Source organism: Octopus sinensis, linkage group LG20 (assembly GCF_006345805.1).
Source record: "Octopus sinensis linkage group LG20, ASM634580v1, whole genome shotgun sequence".
NCBI lineage: Eukaryota > Metazoa > Mollusca > Cephalopoda > Octopoda > Octopodidae > Octopus > Octopus sinensis.
This window is the reverse complement of record NC_043016.1, coordinates 30,856,306-30,873,954: the sequence shown is the minus strand read 5'-3', so window position 1 is coordinate 30,873,954 and position 17,649 is coordinate 30,856,306. Positions and strand designations below refer to the sequence as shown.

Here is a 17,649-nt window from a genome sequence, read left to right as displayed (position 1 = left end):
CCCTTTCTTCTTAAATACCCAATTCTTTTGAGTCTTGAAAATTTATATATATATGTATGTATGCAGTATCCTTAAATCCTTAAAAATGTTTTAGCCTGAAGGCCGCGGCCATGCTGGGGCACCACATGTTTACACATATTTTGCAGCCATTTATATGTATGCTTCCCTTGTTGGAGTTTTGGAGTTTTCTAGTTTTCTAGTTTTCTCTCTCTCTCTCACACACACACAGGGTATTCAGCCTATGATAACATCATGAGTTTGATTCCTGGTGGTGCACTGTTCTTGAGCAAGACACTTTACTCTCACTTTGTTCCAGTCCACTCAGCTGGTAAAAATGAGTCGTACCTGTAATTCAAAATATATGTATGTATATATATATATATATATATAACAAAGTTGTAAGATACCACATTTTCAAACCTTCTTTCATATATATATATATATATATATATATACATATACATATAGATAGATATATATTATAAATGTAGTGCTGTAGCTTAGCTTGAATCATGATGGTTAAAATAAATAGTAACATATTAAGTGTTTTTTTATTTATATTCCTGAGCGCCATACTAATACAATTGTTGTTTGTATTCCACCTGCCTTCGTCTTTTGTCTATTTTCATAAAGCTTCCCGTTATATATATTATACATATATGTCTATCTATCTATCTATCTATCTATCTATCTATCTATATATATATAGATATATATATATATATATATATATATATATATATATATATATATATAATATATAATATATATATATAATATATATATATATATATCTATGTCTGTATATATATGCATCTGTATACATATGGACACAAAATATTGCTTTCATGCATATGCAAGATACATGTATTTGCATATGTACACACAATTTCATACTGCAGTTCAGAACAAAAATTATTGATAATGCAAACATGGTACCCATGAACAGAAGTAAAATTAGTAGTCATAATAATAATAATAATAATAATAATAATAATAATAATAATAATAATAATAACAATTACAACATCAACTACAACAACAGTTCTTTTAATGTACATAACCATACAGAAAATTAATTAGCAGACATTTAAATAGTTAGATTACGTGAATGCTAATTTTAGAACTGGCTTAGTAACTATAGTAACCATAGGGATTTTATTTGCTGGATATCATTAACTTTGTAGATTATTTTTACAACAACTGATAAGATGAGCATTATATAATTCAAGGGCTATAACCTATAAATGCCTTCTCAGTTCCAGTTAACTGTGTTGCCAATAGAAACTTCTATAAGGTTGCTTGGTCGACTAGAAATAGCAGTCACATATTCAATAATAATACTATAACATCTTAAGAGAAAGAAAGGCTATACTGGACAATTGTCCTAGACAGAGGGTGCATGTCTGGCACAAAAAATAAAGAAACAAAGAAAAATAAAAAAAGGATGGTTATAACTGTATAAATGTTTTGATCTTAATAGTCTTCATCAATTTTGGAATAGGGGCTAAATAACTCAGGGGTTTGTAGTGTTACAGTTTTGATGTTCCTTCATTTACAGGCTTAACTTTCTAGCCTTACTTTGCTTCTTTATTCACTTTGTTTTGAATTAACTATGCATTATCTTGTAGCTATAATATTTCTACATTATCTTGTAGCTTCAACAATTTCCATTGTTCATTTTTAGGATGCTATTGTAGGCCACCTTTTATATAAAACAGGTAGAATATTTGGGCCTGGTATAGCCAGTTTAAATTCTATATTAATTTATTGAAGGCTGTTTTTCAGTTCTCTGTTCTGGGGATTTATGCTGCATTTATTATCATTATTATTATTATTATTATTATTATTATTATTATTATTATTATTATTGTTATTGTTGTTATTGTTGTTGTTGTTGCTTTTATACTGCACTTAAACTGGTCTTAGGAAATGAATGGAAACCATCACTGCTCATGTTTGCCTCAAGTCATTAGGACTGAGTACCGTTTAATAATGAAAATCTGAGTAAACAAGTTATTACTCAAAAGCAAAGAATATTTATTCTTAATTCATTACCGGCATTTTATAAAAATTTTCTTATTAAAATATGTAATTTTTAATAAGAAGTACACTAGCTAACAAATCTCCCTGAACAAAATATTTTAATACTCTTTATTGTGAAAAATAAATGAGTTCAGTATAGGATTTTAGGACATTACAGCAGAATACAAATGAAATAGTTATATAGGAGAAAATTGCTCAACTAAACATGCTGAGATATCTTATATTTGTCCAGTCTGCAATATACAAATTTATTGAAGCAATACTTTCTTCCCTGCTCAATAAACGTTCTGTTAATAAAAATAAATAATTAATGTTTGCAGTTTTTGTTGTTCCCAGCTTAATAATCTATATTATTTATTGTTGCGGAAAAAACAAAAAAAACAATACACAGATATGCTGACAGATTAAAAGGGTTATAAGACTACTCCTAAAGTTAAGCATTCAAATCTCACTGCTGCAAACATTGTATTATGTTCAAGGATAAAATGTACATGATTCTGCTTGTTTCTTGCCTTAGTCTAGTTCTCATGAGAATAGCTTTTATTCTCAATATCTGAAACAATGGTAGATGGTAACAGAGTCAAATACTAAAAATAAGGAATTGCAAATATTTTATGAATCTAAAAAAAGACAAAAATACCCCAATCCATGCCAGTAGAGAAAAATGTTATTACTTTTAATTATATTGCATCATTTTGATAGTTAAGTGTATGTTTTTTGGCTAAGCTAGAACAATGTATATGAACTTATGCAGTGTTTAATGTATGGTAAGTACCATTTAATGAGTTGTATTATTATTTGATGGTAAAGGACCTCTCTGAGAGGAAATTAAATCATCTAATTTTAAAAAGAATAAAGAATGAAAAATAAAAGCACACTAACAAAATTTACCATATTTCAACAAAACTTAATGAACTGAGACAAATTGATTATGTTGCATATGGTATTTTGGGGTTAATTTTCAGTTAGTAGCTTTGGAATTTATGCAATGAAATTTCCATGCAAACAAATATTAAGGAAAAATAAATCTGCATAAGTGGCAAATCTAAAGCAACAAAGCAAACAGGTAAAATAAAAAAAAACAAAAAAAAAACACAGCAAAACAATCAAACAAAATACGAAGTACTCAAAAAAAAAAAAAACACAAAAAAAAAACAATGCATGTAAAATATATAATTAGAAAAATAAATAAAAACAAAAATAACAATAAAAACTACACCAGCAGGATATCAATCATTCTGAAGTAGAGAGGCAAAGATTATGAGACAGTTTAAGATGGTGAGAAAGAGTATAAGAAGTGAGTGAGAGAGAGAGAAGAGAGAGACAGAGAGAGAGAGAGAGAGAGAGAGAGAGAGAGAGAGAGAATAGTTTTCAAGAGTTTGTCCAATTACTTAAATTTGACAACTGTCAAATATAAAATGCTTTAGGAATTATATATATAATATATAAAATATATATATATATAAAATATATATATATATATGTATGTGTGTGTGCATACATATATGTATGACCATAGGTATGAATGAATGTAGGTATTCACACAAATGAAAACAGAGTAAACCAGATGTAGTGTAGAGTGAAATATATTAATATAGTACATTAAAGATAATATAGCATAGTTTTGAGTTTCATACTTAGATAGAAACTAAGCAATCTTCAGACAATGAAACAAAACCATTTCTAGAATAACCAATATGCAAAACCTTCCAGTCTTGACTGCAAAGTCGAGAAAGTTGTAAGGATCCTAACTTATTACATATGAATATTAGTCAGCTGGAATTATTTCTGTTGGGAATATGGAGATATAAGATATAAAGTATAACAAAACTTTAAAAAAAATGACTAAAAACATAAATGAAGAAAAACAAAAGGAAGATGTAATTAAAATAGTATGGGAATTTTTTTTTAGAAATGTAGAGTTGCAAAAGGCATAGGGAGTTCAAGAAGTGAATTACTGGGTAAAAACAGAGAGAGAGAGAGAGAGAGAGAGAGAGAGGGGAGAGAGAGATAGAGAGAGAGAGAGAGAGAGAGAGAGAGAGAGAGAGAGAAGAGAGAGAGAGAGAGAGAGAGAGAGGCTCTGATCTTTACAGTTTTGTAAGAGACAATGGGTTAAAATATTGAAGTGTAAATTTATTAGATAAAGTGAGTACATCACTTTTTGTATAGATTTACTTTCCACCATGCCTATGAACTTTAATATATACTATGTTAAAGTTCAAAGGTGACTTCTGCTTGACATAACTGTTTCAGCATTATATGACATATAAAGTATGTGTGTGTGTGTGTGTGTGTGTGTGTGTGTGTGTGTGTAGTTCAGCAGGTACAGTTAATTTCAATAGCATATTTAAGTACTAATAGTGCAAGTATATTTCAATTCAAGATTATTTCTACTGAATAGTTTTTCCAGTAATGGCAGTTAATAGAGAAATATTTAACCAATAAGTTTGCAAAGTTCTTGCAATATTAGACTTAACTCATCTAAGCATTAATATGAAATGAATTATGCTCCTACTAAAAAATTTGATGAAGTACAGACAAGAATCTTTTGCATATATGTTCTTGATGCTGCAGAAAGCATGTTTTATTTAACATCTGAAGATTGTTTAGTTTTTTTTTTTAATTACATACGAAACTTTTTCAATGTATCATCTTTAACAGTCTATATTATATGTGAGTGTGTATGTATATGCATACATGTGTGTGTGTATTATATTTGAAACAATGGCTTTAAATACAGTTCTATGGTGGTAGAAAAATGTGGAGTAATGGTAGTATTCAGTCAATCCCCCTTTTCTGATCCATGTGGAGGTTATTTATAAAAAGAGAAACATATGCTACTGTTCTGTGTACCAAGTAAATTAATTAATTTATGAATACTGCAGTGCTAAAAACCTATGGATATTCTCCACAGCAAATTTTAGTATGGTATATATATACATCTACATATTTATATACACATGTACACATACACATGTATGTATATATGTATGTACACACACACACACACACACACACACACATCATCATCATCATCATCATCATCACCCTCATTTAATGTCTGCTTTCCATGCTGGCATGTGTTGGACAATTTGACTGAGGACTGGTGAACCAGATGGCTGCACCAGGCTCCAATCTTGATCTGGCAGAGTTTCTACAGCTGGATGCCCTTCCTAATGCCAACCACTCCGAGGGTGTAGTGGGTGCTTTTATGTGCCACCGGAATAAAGGCCAGTCAGATGATACTGGCAACGACCATGCTCAAATGGCGTTTTTTACGTGCCACCGGCATGGAAGCCGCAGATATATATTAGAATCGGGTACTTGAAAAGATATGCACCAGGTAGAGTTGGATAAATCTCTGGTTCCGGTCTATGGTTGATAAGTATCAAATAGGATATTCCGGTTGTGTACACTGAGAAAACCCACCCTATGAGTATTTAGCACCTAGGGGCTGGTCCAAAGCATGTGTTACATTGAATTGTTCATTGTTGGTATCCTCTAGGGTGTCCAACAAGTTGTAAATCCCCTTGCTGAGTTATAATCAAATGAATAGTAACAGATGATGGATAATCGTCGGTTCGTTACAGCTGTTTCTAAAGCATTTTAAAAATAAAAATGCATAAGAAACAGCCGTAATGACTAGACTATTATCCATTATCTGTTATTATTCATTTGATTTTATACACATACATACACATTTCCATGAGTTCACCAGTGTGTATAAGTGACAACAGTGGTTTTGAGTTGTTTTAACTCTTATGTCTAGCAATGTTGGTATTATCTGGTACCATTGATTATAAATTAATAATTTTACCTTTATGGTTATTTTTATGCGTGTTAGACACTTATATTATCATTATTTATTAATAATATCTTTATGTATTAACTTATATATGTATAGATGTGTGTGTGTGTGTATTATATATATATATATATATATATATGTATGTATGTATGTATGTATGTGGCAGTGGTAGACCCAGGAAGACCTGGGATGAAGTGATGAAGCATGAACTCCGAAAATTAGGCCTCACCAAGGCAATGACTAGTGACAGAGACCTTTGGAAATATGCTGTGCTTGAGAAGACCCGGCAAGCCAAGGGAGACCATAACCTGTGACCTATACCAGTGGTGTAACCAGCCCATTTATGTGTACCCTTCCTTCATTGGACACTAAATTCTGCTTGCAAAGACCTGTTGAGACAAGTGAAATTGAAATCAAATTTGATGATAGCACTGCATGACTGGCATCCATGCCAGTGGAGCGCTAAGAGCACCATCTGAGCATGATTGTTGCTAGGGCCGCTGACTGGCTCCTGTGCCGGTGGCATGTAAAAAAACCCCATTTGAACGTGATTGTTACCAGCATCACCTTACTGGCACTTGTGCTGGTGGCATGTGAAAAACATTTGAGCGAGGTCTTTGCCAGTGTTGCTGAACTGGCTCCTGTGCAGGTGGCATGTAAAAACACCATTTGAGCGTGGTCGTTGCTTTTTACGTGCTACCAGCATGGGTGGGTGGGTGGTCAGTCAGGTGACACTGGCATCGACCATGCTTGAATGGTGCTTTTTATGTGCCACTGGCATGGGAGCCATTTTCCAATCTGGCATATGTTTGACAAGAGCTGGCCAGCTGAAGGGCTTTCCAGGCTCCCTTTGTCTGTTTTGGGCATGGCTTCTATAGCTGGGTGCCCTTCCTAATGCCAATGAAAATATATACTTATAAAGTGTTTATCCACAAACCTACAGAAGATCTTACTCACACACAAAGTTTTCAGGAAGTGTTCTGGTTCACAGTACACTTCACCCTAACATAGTGCATAAATATTGTTCTCATACAAATAAGTTCCATAAAGTATTTAATAGACAGAATTTTAGTTGTGCATCCAGTTTAAAGAAAATAGTGGTACGTAGGCCCACACCTGAGACAGACACAGGATGCACATGCAGAGGAAATATCATATGTCCCTTAAAGGCCAATGCAACACAGAAATCATCATAAATGAGACAGAGGTGATGGATCCCAGTGAAGAGTTAAATGTGTAGTATTTTGTGGATATGACAGAAGGGCCTGTCAGAACCAGAATTAACAACCATAAGTCCTCCTATAATATTTAGGGGAGACAATGTCACAGCCTTCACCAGGCATGTATGGTTACTGAATAAAAGCTCCATGGATTACAATATCAAGTGGAGAATCCTGGAGAGGTACAGTATTATTTTAACAGTTTTAACAGTAGCAGAAAGTGCAGGCTATGCTAAGCCAAGAAAAGAATTATGTTAAAAACTCTTTTCAGCAGGGCACCTACTTAAACTGCAGGAGTGAAATTTTCCACTTGTGCCTACAGATGACAAGGTAGCAATTGCTTAACTATAGACTCCACAATGATTATATATGCTAGGGCCTCCACTGTTGGTCCTTTCACCATGACAATCTGAGAGCTCTGCAAAATTTTGACCAAACCATATGCTTACAGACACATATGCACCCACACACAAGACCAAAGGTTTTGGCATCTGCCCAATCTCCCACCAATAAAAGACTTGCCATACATTCATATCAACCCCAAAGTACCTTAGGTAGCTCAATCAGGCCTTTGAGAAGTAAGGGATATAACTCTTGATGAAACTCTCTTAATTGTCTCCCACAAATTCTTTTTTAGAGCACCCCTAAACCTAATGTAATACTTTCTCACCTCCAGTAACAAAGTGCAGTCTTTTTTTCCCATACCTTCCATCTCTGACAAGCATAGTTATTAGATAATTGTCCAATTACCTAATATCTAGTGTGAAACTACTTAGTACAAATGGCTGTAATGAATCTATAATACTGTACATTTTGATTAATTTATATATATTCATGATCACCTCCTTCAATGCCTCTTAGAAATTTTTTTTTGTCTTGCCAGTACTTGGTGACCTTTGTAGTGCAGGTGCCACTTAAAAGCACCCAGTCTACACTGTAAAGTGGTTGGTGTTTAGAAGTGCATCCAGCTGTAAAAACCTTGCCAAAACTGACCTTGCCTGTACTTGTACCATGTAAAAAGCACTAAGCCTACTCTGCTGTGTGGTTGATGTCAGGAAGGGCATCCAGCTGTAAAAATCCTGCCAAAACAAACACAGAAGCCTGGTGCAGGCTTCAGCCTGGCCGCCTCTTGTGGTACCGCCCCACACATGCTAGCATGGAAGACTGACATTAAACGATGATGATGATGATGATGATGATTTCTATATATATATCATTGTGGCTATCCCTTGAAGTCAAGGATGATGGTCTTTTTTATATCATTGATGGATCTTGTGGTGACTTATGAGTACAGGAAACTCTTTTCACAAGTGGGACAGGTGGTTATGGATGGATGGTCCCTTCTTGGTTCAACTTCTCTGCATTCCCTCAGCCCTTCTTGCTTGGCAGTCCTACTGGTCTCAAAAGTTGTTAGTTAGTTAGTTAGTTAATTTTTTGGCTCAAAAAGCAAAAAGCAAGGCCATGTAGGGGGACATGGAGTTATGTACAGGGTGGTGTTCATGTAAAGAGTTCAGGCCACTTGAGGTCAAGGGAGACTTTGAACAAAGCGGTCGTCGGCATCTTCACCATCTCGTCTGGCAGCTTGTTTGACAGATCCGCAACCCGGACGAAGAAAGCCCCTCTCCTTCGATTGAGATGAAATCGTCGCAGGTAGAGCTTTTCGGAATGACCCCGCAGCCGACGCTCTGGAGCAGGAGTGAAGAACAGCTCTTTCGAGAGGTTACACTTTCCGCTTATGATGTTGTGAGCGAGAATGAGATCACCACGGCGGCGGCGTTTTTCTAGAGAATAAAGGTCGAGCGTCTTTAGCCTTTCTTCATAAGACAAATTCTTGAGACCGTGAACCATGCAGGTAGCCAGCTTCTGGACTCATCCCTCTATGATCATGGATCTCTAGCATTCTTGATCCTAAGTATTTTTCTCCCAGTTCTCAGTGTCAGTATCACATTTCTGTTGGCTTTCAAGGGATCTTTGAATTTTTCCTTTTGCTCTCCACTTCTTTGTTTTCTTTCTTTTAGCTGGGAGTAGAGAAGTTGCTTAGTGGTTCCCAAATTGGGGTCCATAACTAGGACTGCATTACAGTGACTGCTCCTTTCTTCATGGCCAGAAGTTACATCAGCTGCCAACAATTACTGAAGTATTAAAAGGTTCAAGTGAGGCCCACAGTGAAGCATCACACTCACATCTTCATTAGTACTGTTGTGATACACCAATTTTCTAGAGCATGTCTGGAGAAGAGTTAGCCAGCTGATTGGCATAAAGTTATTCATAGATACACTTCAGCCTTTGGTTTGCACATGTACTGCCACCTCTCTCTGCCATTTTTACTGCCATTATAACTCAGGCATTCACCTAGCTACCAATTTAAAAATTTATTGTGCTGTCATCTTTCTATCTCTCTCCTGTGGTGTAGAAACTTGAACAGTGTATCAACTTTATGCTATAAAGTGGAATTATTTCCGCATATCTTACTTCAGGAAGATTCTAAGCAAAAGAAGGCAGAATAAAATTTCCAGTAAAGAGATTCTTGGGTGTGACAATATCCCCCAGTTTGTCTAGTAAAATGAAGCAAATCCAGCAGTGTTAGGCTGGACAAGTTGTCGGAATATCTGACTATACAAAGACAAAAGTAAGCTTTTGAGCTTACAAATGGAAGGTGTAACTGTAAAGTGCACCCAAGACTGTAAAATGAACCTAAACTTATGGGAAGCTATTGTACAAGCAAGGACTGCATGGAAGGAAGTCAGCATTAGGTGCTTAAAGGAATTTGTATCTTAAACTGCTAAAGCAGATGCCTGAAGAGAAGCTCATAAACCACACCCTAACAGCCTTTGATATAAAGGAACATCAATGTACAGTGTGTGGACTAAGAAAAACACTTCTCTATCAGAACAAGCCTTCTCCGTCAGAGCAGGACCTATAAACATACAGCGCTATTTAGTTTCATAAATGTTATGTCACGTTAGGTGAGGCCAATTTTCCTTTTTTCCTTTGCAAAAAGCATAAAAAATTTTGAAGGATGAAACCATATGTGAACATAAGATATAAAACATCAATAAATAAGAAAATAATATGCAGAAAATAAATTCACTACAACTGAATATTACTGATGGAAATGTCTCTCTTTATCATCCTTTCTGTCTCACTCACATAGAAACATGCACTTATATATACTTATATGTCTCTCTCTCTCTCATGTATATATATATATATATATATGATTTTGATTTTGATTTTTGATTTTTCTAGTTTCAGCTAATGAGCTGTGGCCATGCTGGGGCACCGCCATATATATATATATAATTATTATTAAAATTATAATTTAGGGTGTCTACGAGATACTGCCACACTGGAAATAGCAGCCAAAACTTAACTCTAAAACCACATTAAATGTTCATACAGCACCAGGAGAGAAGACAAAAAGACAAAATAAACTAGCCAAAAATTACTGGATATTTCCAGATCCCGGATTTCTGACTTTGCATAAGAAATGCTTTGCCTCTTCAGTGGAATATATGCAGAAAGTAACATAAATACACATATATATACACACACACGCACACACACACACACACACACACACACACATATATATATATATATATATATATATATATATATATATATACATACATTGTCTTCTCTCCCGGTGCTGTATGAACATTTAATGTGGTTTTAGAGTCAGGTTTTGGCTGCTATTTCCAGCGTGGCAGTATCTCGTAGATACCCTAAATTATAATTTAATAATAATTATTACCTTTGAAGGTTTTTATTCCCATGCTGGCCACTTGATAAGATCGATATTTAAATTAAGAGAGGAGTGGACAGTGTGCTGTGACCAGCGGTGTCAAATGGATGCCTGACGGACTGGTCGGTCAAGGTGATCAAGGTGATATATATATATCGTCTGGCACCTGTGTCGGTGGCACATAAAAAACACCATCCGAGCGTGGCCGTCTGCCAGCCTCGTCTGGCACCTGTGTCGGTGGCACATAAAAAACACCATCCGAGCGTGGCTGTCTGCCAGCCTCGTCTGGCACCTGTGTCGGTGGCACATAAAAAACACCATCTGAGCATGGCCGTCTGCCAGCCTCGTCTGGCGTCTGTGTCGGTGGCACATAAAATCACCCACTACACTCTCGGAGTGGTTGGCGTTAGGAAGGGCATCCAGCTGTAGAAACATTGCCAGATCTGACTGGCCTGGTGCAGCCTTCGGGCTTGCCAGACCCCAGTTGAACCGTCCAACCCATGCTAGCATGGAAAGCGGATGTTAAATGATGATGATGATGATATATAGATTCATATGAATATGGTACTTAAGTTGAGGTACCAGAATTTAGTATGGTATTATCCATACAATTTCAAAATAAGGTGATTAAATTCAAAATAAGCAACAAGGATATCCAGAGAATGCAATCATTTCATTACATCAATTTAAAATGTAGAGCAATTTTCAGCTACACAAAGACATAGAATTTAATTAAATTAGAAGGACACATTAGTATAATCTTACCTAAAATCTCCAAGAGGATAAGGAAATAGACAAAGAACATGTTGTACCAACAACATCATAGTTGTAACTGAAATTCTTTTTCAAGAAGACACTGCCTGCCACTGATTTTTCTGTTATTTAGTTTTAATTTATAGACTAATTTATCAAATTCTTTGTATATTTAAGGCTAAATTAAAACTAAATAACAGAAAAATCAGTGACAGGCAGTGACTTCTTGAAAAAGAATTTCAGTTGCAACTGTGATGTTGTTGGTAAAACATGTTCATTATCTCCTTATCCTCTTGGAGATTTTGGGCAAAATTATACTAATGTGTCCTAATTTAATTAAATTCTATGTCTTTGTGTGGCTGAAGATTGGTCTACATTTTAAATTGATGTAATATTTGCATTGTTCAATTAAATGGATTCGCATAAAACGATCGTACTGCATTACCTCTGGATATCCTTGTTGCTTATTTTGATTATATATATATATATATAATATATATATATATATATATATATATATATATATATATTATATATACATACAATATATATAATACATATTATAATATAATATACATACATATATATATATATACATACATATATATATATATTATACATACATATATATATTATAATATTATAATATATATACTACATATATATATATATATATATTATATACATACATATATATAATATATATAATATACATACCATATATATATATATATATATATATATACATACTATATTATATATATATATATATATATATATATATATATACACACACACATATATTATATATATATATATATATACACACACGCATATATTATATATATATATACTATATATATTATATATATATATATACATATATATATATATATATGTAAACATATGCAGTGTATTTATATATAAATACATATATTATCTGCGTGCATGTGTATGTGTGTTTGTGTGTGTGTGTGTGTGTGTGACAGAGAAAGAGGAGAAAGAGAGAGAGAGGGGGAAGAAAGAAAGAAAGAAAGATAGAAAACCAATTGTATTAGTAATGATGAACTGTAATATATCATTTAAATTTATTTTTCATTTATTGATATTTTTTTTTCAATATATTAACGAACATTTTTCTGTGAAATAAGGCCATGTTAAAATCTTGACAAAATTTACAGAAAAGAGTAGATGTTGAAAAGAAACATATAGGAAGAAGGAAAATAAATGCATAGATCCACAAAGACACCCACTGAAACATACAATGTGAGATAAATCCACTCACACACACACAGACACATACACTCATTCATACATATGCATACATATATAAAAATATTTAGAGCAATACATACAATATTTATTACAATATCATATTATGATTAAAGTAAACAAAAAATTGGTGAGGAGCCAAAACAACAACAAAAAAAAAGAATGATACAATAGACAAGCTCCTTAATTACTCACCTACTATATCATTGGGTGGGTCTGGAAGGAAGAGTAGACATTAGTAAAACTGTTCCCAAAAAACAAATATTTACTACACACACATATTTGACAAGAAAAAATTTACTAATTGAACGAAATATTTCTATTAAATACTTAGAATAAGCAACAACATAATACAAATAATAAGTAAAAAGTACTAAAAGTGTTCTTTGTAAACAATTTTTTATACCAGGGTTTTAGGAAATTAAAAAAAAAAAAAAACACTTAAAACATACAGAGTATTCTAAAAAGTCAATTTTCTATCTATTTATTCTTTTATCCTTGTATTTGGTTCAGTCATTTGAGTACTGCCTCTAGTCAAACAAATCGACCCCAAAACTTATTCTTTGTAAGCCTAGTACTTATTCTATCAGTCTCTTTTACCAAACTGCTAAGTTATGGGGACATAAACACACCAACATCGGTTGTCAAACAATGGTGGTGGTGGTGGGACAAACATAGACACACAAACACACACACACACACACACATATTCCCTGTTGACTACCTGAAATTATCATTAATGTGATTTTTATCCTTATTTTACGTACACACACACACACACATATATAATGGGTTTCTTTTGTTAGTCTGGTGCATGTGTTATTAATATTGGTGTAATGACTCTCTCCGGACACAACAAAATATATACAACTACACACACACACACACACACATGCTGATGACCTTGCTCTTATTGCAGAATCTTTAGCAGAATTGGATAAGAAATTCCAGGTATGGAAACAAAACCTGGAATCAAAGGGCCTTAAAGTCAACCTAGCTAAGACAAAAGTGGTTGTTAGTAACAAAGAAGATAAAACACTCTTTCCATCAGGTAAATGGCCCTGCTCAATATATAGGAAAGGAGTTGAAAGAAATTCCATTTATTGCACCTAGTGTAAACTATGGATACATAAGAGATGCAGTGGTATCACAGGTAGATTGACAGATAAAATCATCTTTGTATGTGGCAGATGTGCAGGAACAATAAGCACTAAGAGCACACAGGAATTAGATTCTCTCAAATATCCAGGAGGCTCTCTTGAGGTTGTAAATAGTATCTGTTACCTAGGTGACCAAATTAGCAATGGTGGAAGATGCTCTGAAAGTATTGTTTCTAGAATAAGAATTGGTAGGAGGAAGTTCAGTGAGCTATTTAGCTCTGTTGGCAACAAACGGATTCTCTCTCAGAGTGAAAGGTAGACTACATGATGTTTGTGTGTGAATGGCTATAATCCATGGTAGTGAGATATGGGCTCTGAATGGAGAAGACATCGGTAGACTGGAGAGAAACAAAGGTAGTATGCTCCGTTGGATGTGCAACATCGGTGCACATGTACGGCAAAGTGCAAATGTATTGAGAGAAAAGTTGGGCATAAGAGGAATCAAATGTAGCATGCAAGAGAAAAGACTACATTGGTTTGGATATGTGATGTGTGTGAATGAAAACAGCTGCACGAAGAAGTGCCGATCACTGAAAGTGGATGGTACCCATGGAAGAGGGAGACCCAGGAAGACATGGGATGAAGTGGTAAGAACTGATCTCAGGAAGTTGGGCCTCTTGGAGGAAATGTCAATGGACCAAGATGTCTAGCGATATGAAGTTCTTGAGAAGACCTACCCATGTCAGAAAAACTGAGTTTTAGAAGCATTGTGTATCCCACCCACACTTAACAAGAAAACTTCTCACACACTCTACCACAACAAACCAACTATGTCTCTACATCTCTTCTCTTCCCTCAATATTTCTGCTTCATGTACTATGTTTACCTCCCACTCCCCAGTCCTGTCCTCTTGGCCCTGTGCCACTGTATCATTGCTCTCCCTTAGTCCCTAACCTGTGTATTCCACCTACACATCCTGTCTCACTGTATTACTGCTATCTGCTGGCCCCCCCCGACCTGTGTGTTCCACCCACACATAACAAGAAAACTTTTCACTCACCCTACCCCAACAAACCAATCTACATCTCCACAACTCTTCTCTTCCTCACATTTCTTCCTTCATACACTATGCCTAACTCTCACTCCCCAACCCTGTCCTCACAGCCCTGTTCCTGTGTACCATTGCTCTCTGGTAGCTGCCTGACTCTATATATGCCCAGTTTTTCCCCCCTCCCCTCTCTTTAATCACACTTTCTTCGCAATATCCTGCCACTTATATTATTGCATTTTGGACCTCAAGTGTATGCCCTGGCACTTGCCACTACCTATATTTCTCTCTTCCTTTACTCAACCATCCCATTTATATTCTGATCCCTGTCCCTTGTGAGTATACTTGGTATTTTGCTATCATCTTTATCATACTGTCTCCCACTCTCTCTCTCTCCTTCTCCTGGGCTTCCCTCAGGTTGGGTAACCATGTATTTCCCATGTGGTAGCGCACCTGTTTCTGTCTTCATTCCTAATCTCTCTCTCTCTTTCTCCAGCCAGGTAACCTTTTACTTCCTCTACAGCAAGACACCTGTTTCTGTCTCTCTGTCTCACTATAACCTTTCATCATCCGACACAATGTCTCCTCCCCTCTTTTCTTTGTCTTGCAAGTACTTGGTGACCCTGTCAGTGCAGGTGCCACTTAAAAGCACCCAGTCTACACTGTAAAGTGGCTGATGTTTGGAAGGGCATCCAGCTGTAAAAACCTTGCCAAAACTGACCTTGCCTGTGCTTGTGCTATGTAAAAAGCACTAAGTCCACTCTGCTGAGTGGTTGATGTTAGGAAGGGCATCCAGCTGTAAAAATCCTGCCAAAACAGTCACAGAAGTCTGCTGCAGACTTCTTCCTGACTGGCTCTAGTCAAACCATCCCACCCATGCCAGCATGGAAGGTGGATGTTAAATGATGACAATGATTATAAATTATATATATATATATATATATATATACTACTGATTGGTAAAATCAGCCATAATGGATATATAATACTGTACACTGATAAATATATTTACTTACATATACATACATATATACACACACATGCATATTTATATATATATACACACACATGCCTACTCATTTGTCTTGTATTCCACAAAGCCTTTCTTTATAACTTATCAACACTTCCTTTTACTGGCAACTTCAGTATTCTTGCTGTCCTTAACAGTTATTATGATTAAAACTAGGAAACCAATTTTTCTTGTTCTTTAAGTCTTCCACTATCATTGTAGTTATATATATATATATATAAAAAAAAAAACTATAAAATATATCATTTTTAATCAATGGAAAATGTATATCTACAAATAAAAACAAACCAAAAATAAACTGAAGAAACACAAAAAGAAATCAAATTATAGAGATAGCTGGATAAACTTTTTTGTTATCTCTGGAACAAGACACATGAAATAAAAGAGGAATACCGTTGCATCATTGTACAACAGTACATTTGAGAACAAAAATAACATCCACAAGAACAACATTAGCAGAAATAATAACAAAATCTCAGTATTTCCATATATGGAACTGATGAGTAGTAGTGGAAATTAGTTTTAATAAGAGAGGACTAAGATCAATAGTCTTCAGTTTCACCAGCATTCTCTGAGAGAAAAAGGAAGATAAATCTACAACCATAATTAAGGATTTCCTGGAATGAAAAATGATTAAGAAAATATTGAAAAATGTTTAATCCTTTTAAACTTACAGAATCTTCCCCATGTGTTTTGGAGTCTGCACTGGTCTCCTCATGCAGACTAGGTTTATCCACCGAACTTGAGTCTTTCACAGAAGTTGCTTGTTCAGAAGATTCTGTTCCATTAGCAGATTTGGTTTTAGATGATGATTCTGTTTTCTCCAGAGACTCAGTGTCTCCAATGGGTTCTGCCTTATCTTGTGACTGGTCAAGTGAGCCAGGTTTAGAGTCTAAATTCTGCTGTTGGTCAGGTAAATCTGACTCGACAGCTGATTCTACTTGATCCAAAGAACCAGATGTTTGTTTTGTAGATTCTTCAGGCTTACTAGAATCAGTTGTTTTGCTTTGTTCTGCATCAACTACTTCAGTCTCTGCTACTGCATTTACATCTTTGGTTTCTTCAGATGCAGCAGCAGAATCAGAAGAACCTTCAATGTCAGAAGTTGGTGGTTTTTCACATTCCTTTGGTTCAGATACTTGTTCTCCAGTAGAAGCTGTGGTGGTGGTTGTAGTAGTAGTTGTAGTTGAAGTGGAATCATCAGTTTTTGCTGAAATTTATATTAAAAAATATTTAGAAATAATTGCCTTAATATATATGATATTTTGCTTAGACATAGCAAGACAAATAACCTGGTGTAGAACTCAATAGATGTATGGTCCAGAGCATAGGATTAGGGTCCCAGCTGATACGATCAACGGAACAGCTTGCTTGTGAAATTAATGTGTAACTGGCTGAGCACTCCACAGACACATGTACCTTTAATGTAGTTCTCGGGGAGATTCAGCATGACACAGTGTGTGACAAGGCTGCTCTTTTAAATACAGGTACTACTCATTTTTGCCAGCTGAGTGGACTGGAGCAACGTGAAATAAAGTGTCTTGCTCAAGGACACAATGCACTGCTGGGAATTGAACTCATGACCTTATGATCATGAGCCAAATGCCCCTAACCACTAAACCAC

At 35.0% G+C, this 17,649-nt stretch overlaps 1 protein-coding gene across 1 annotated transcript in view; it reads right to left on the bottom strand.

Moving 5' to 3' along the window:
• Positions 1-17,649, bottom strand: part of LOC115222509 (F-BAR and double SH3 domains protein 2) — a 125,828-nt gene that overhangs the window by 856 nt on the left and 107,323 nt on the right. Inside the window, exon 20 of the mRNA XM_029792740.2 lies at positions 16,700-17,235. Coding sequence (XP_029648600.2) covers positions 16,700-17,235 — 536 coding nt within the window. The remainder of the gene's footprint in view (positions 1-16,699; positions 17,236-17,649) is intronic.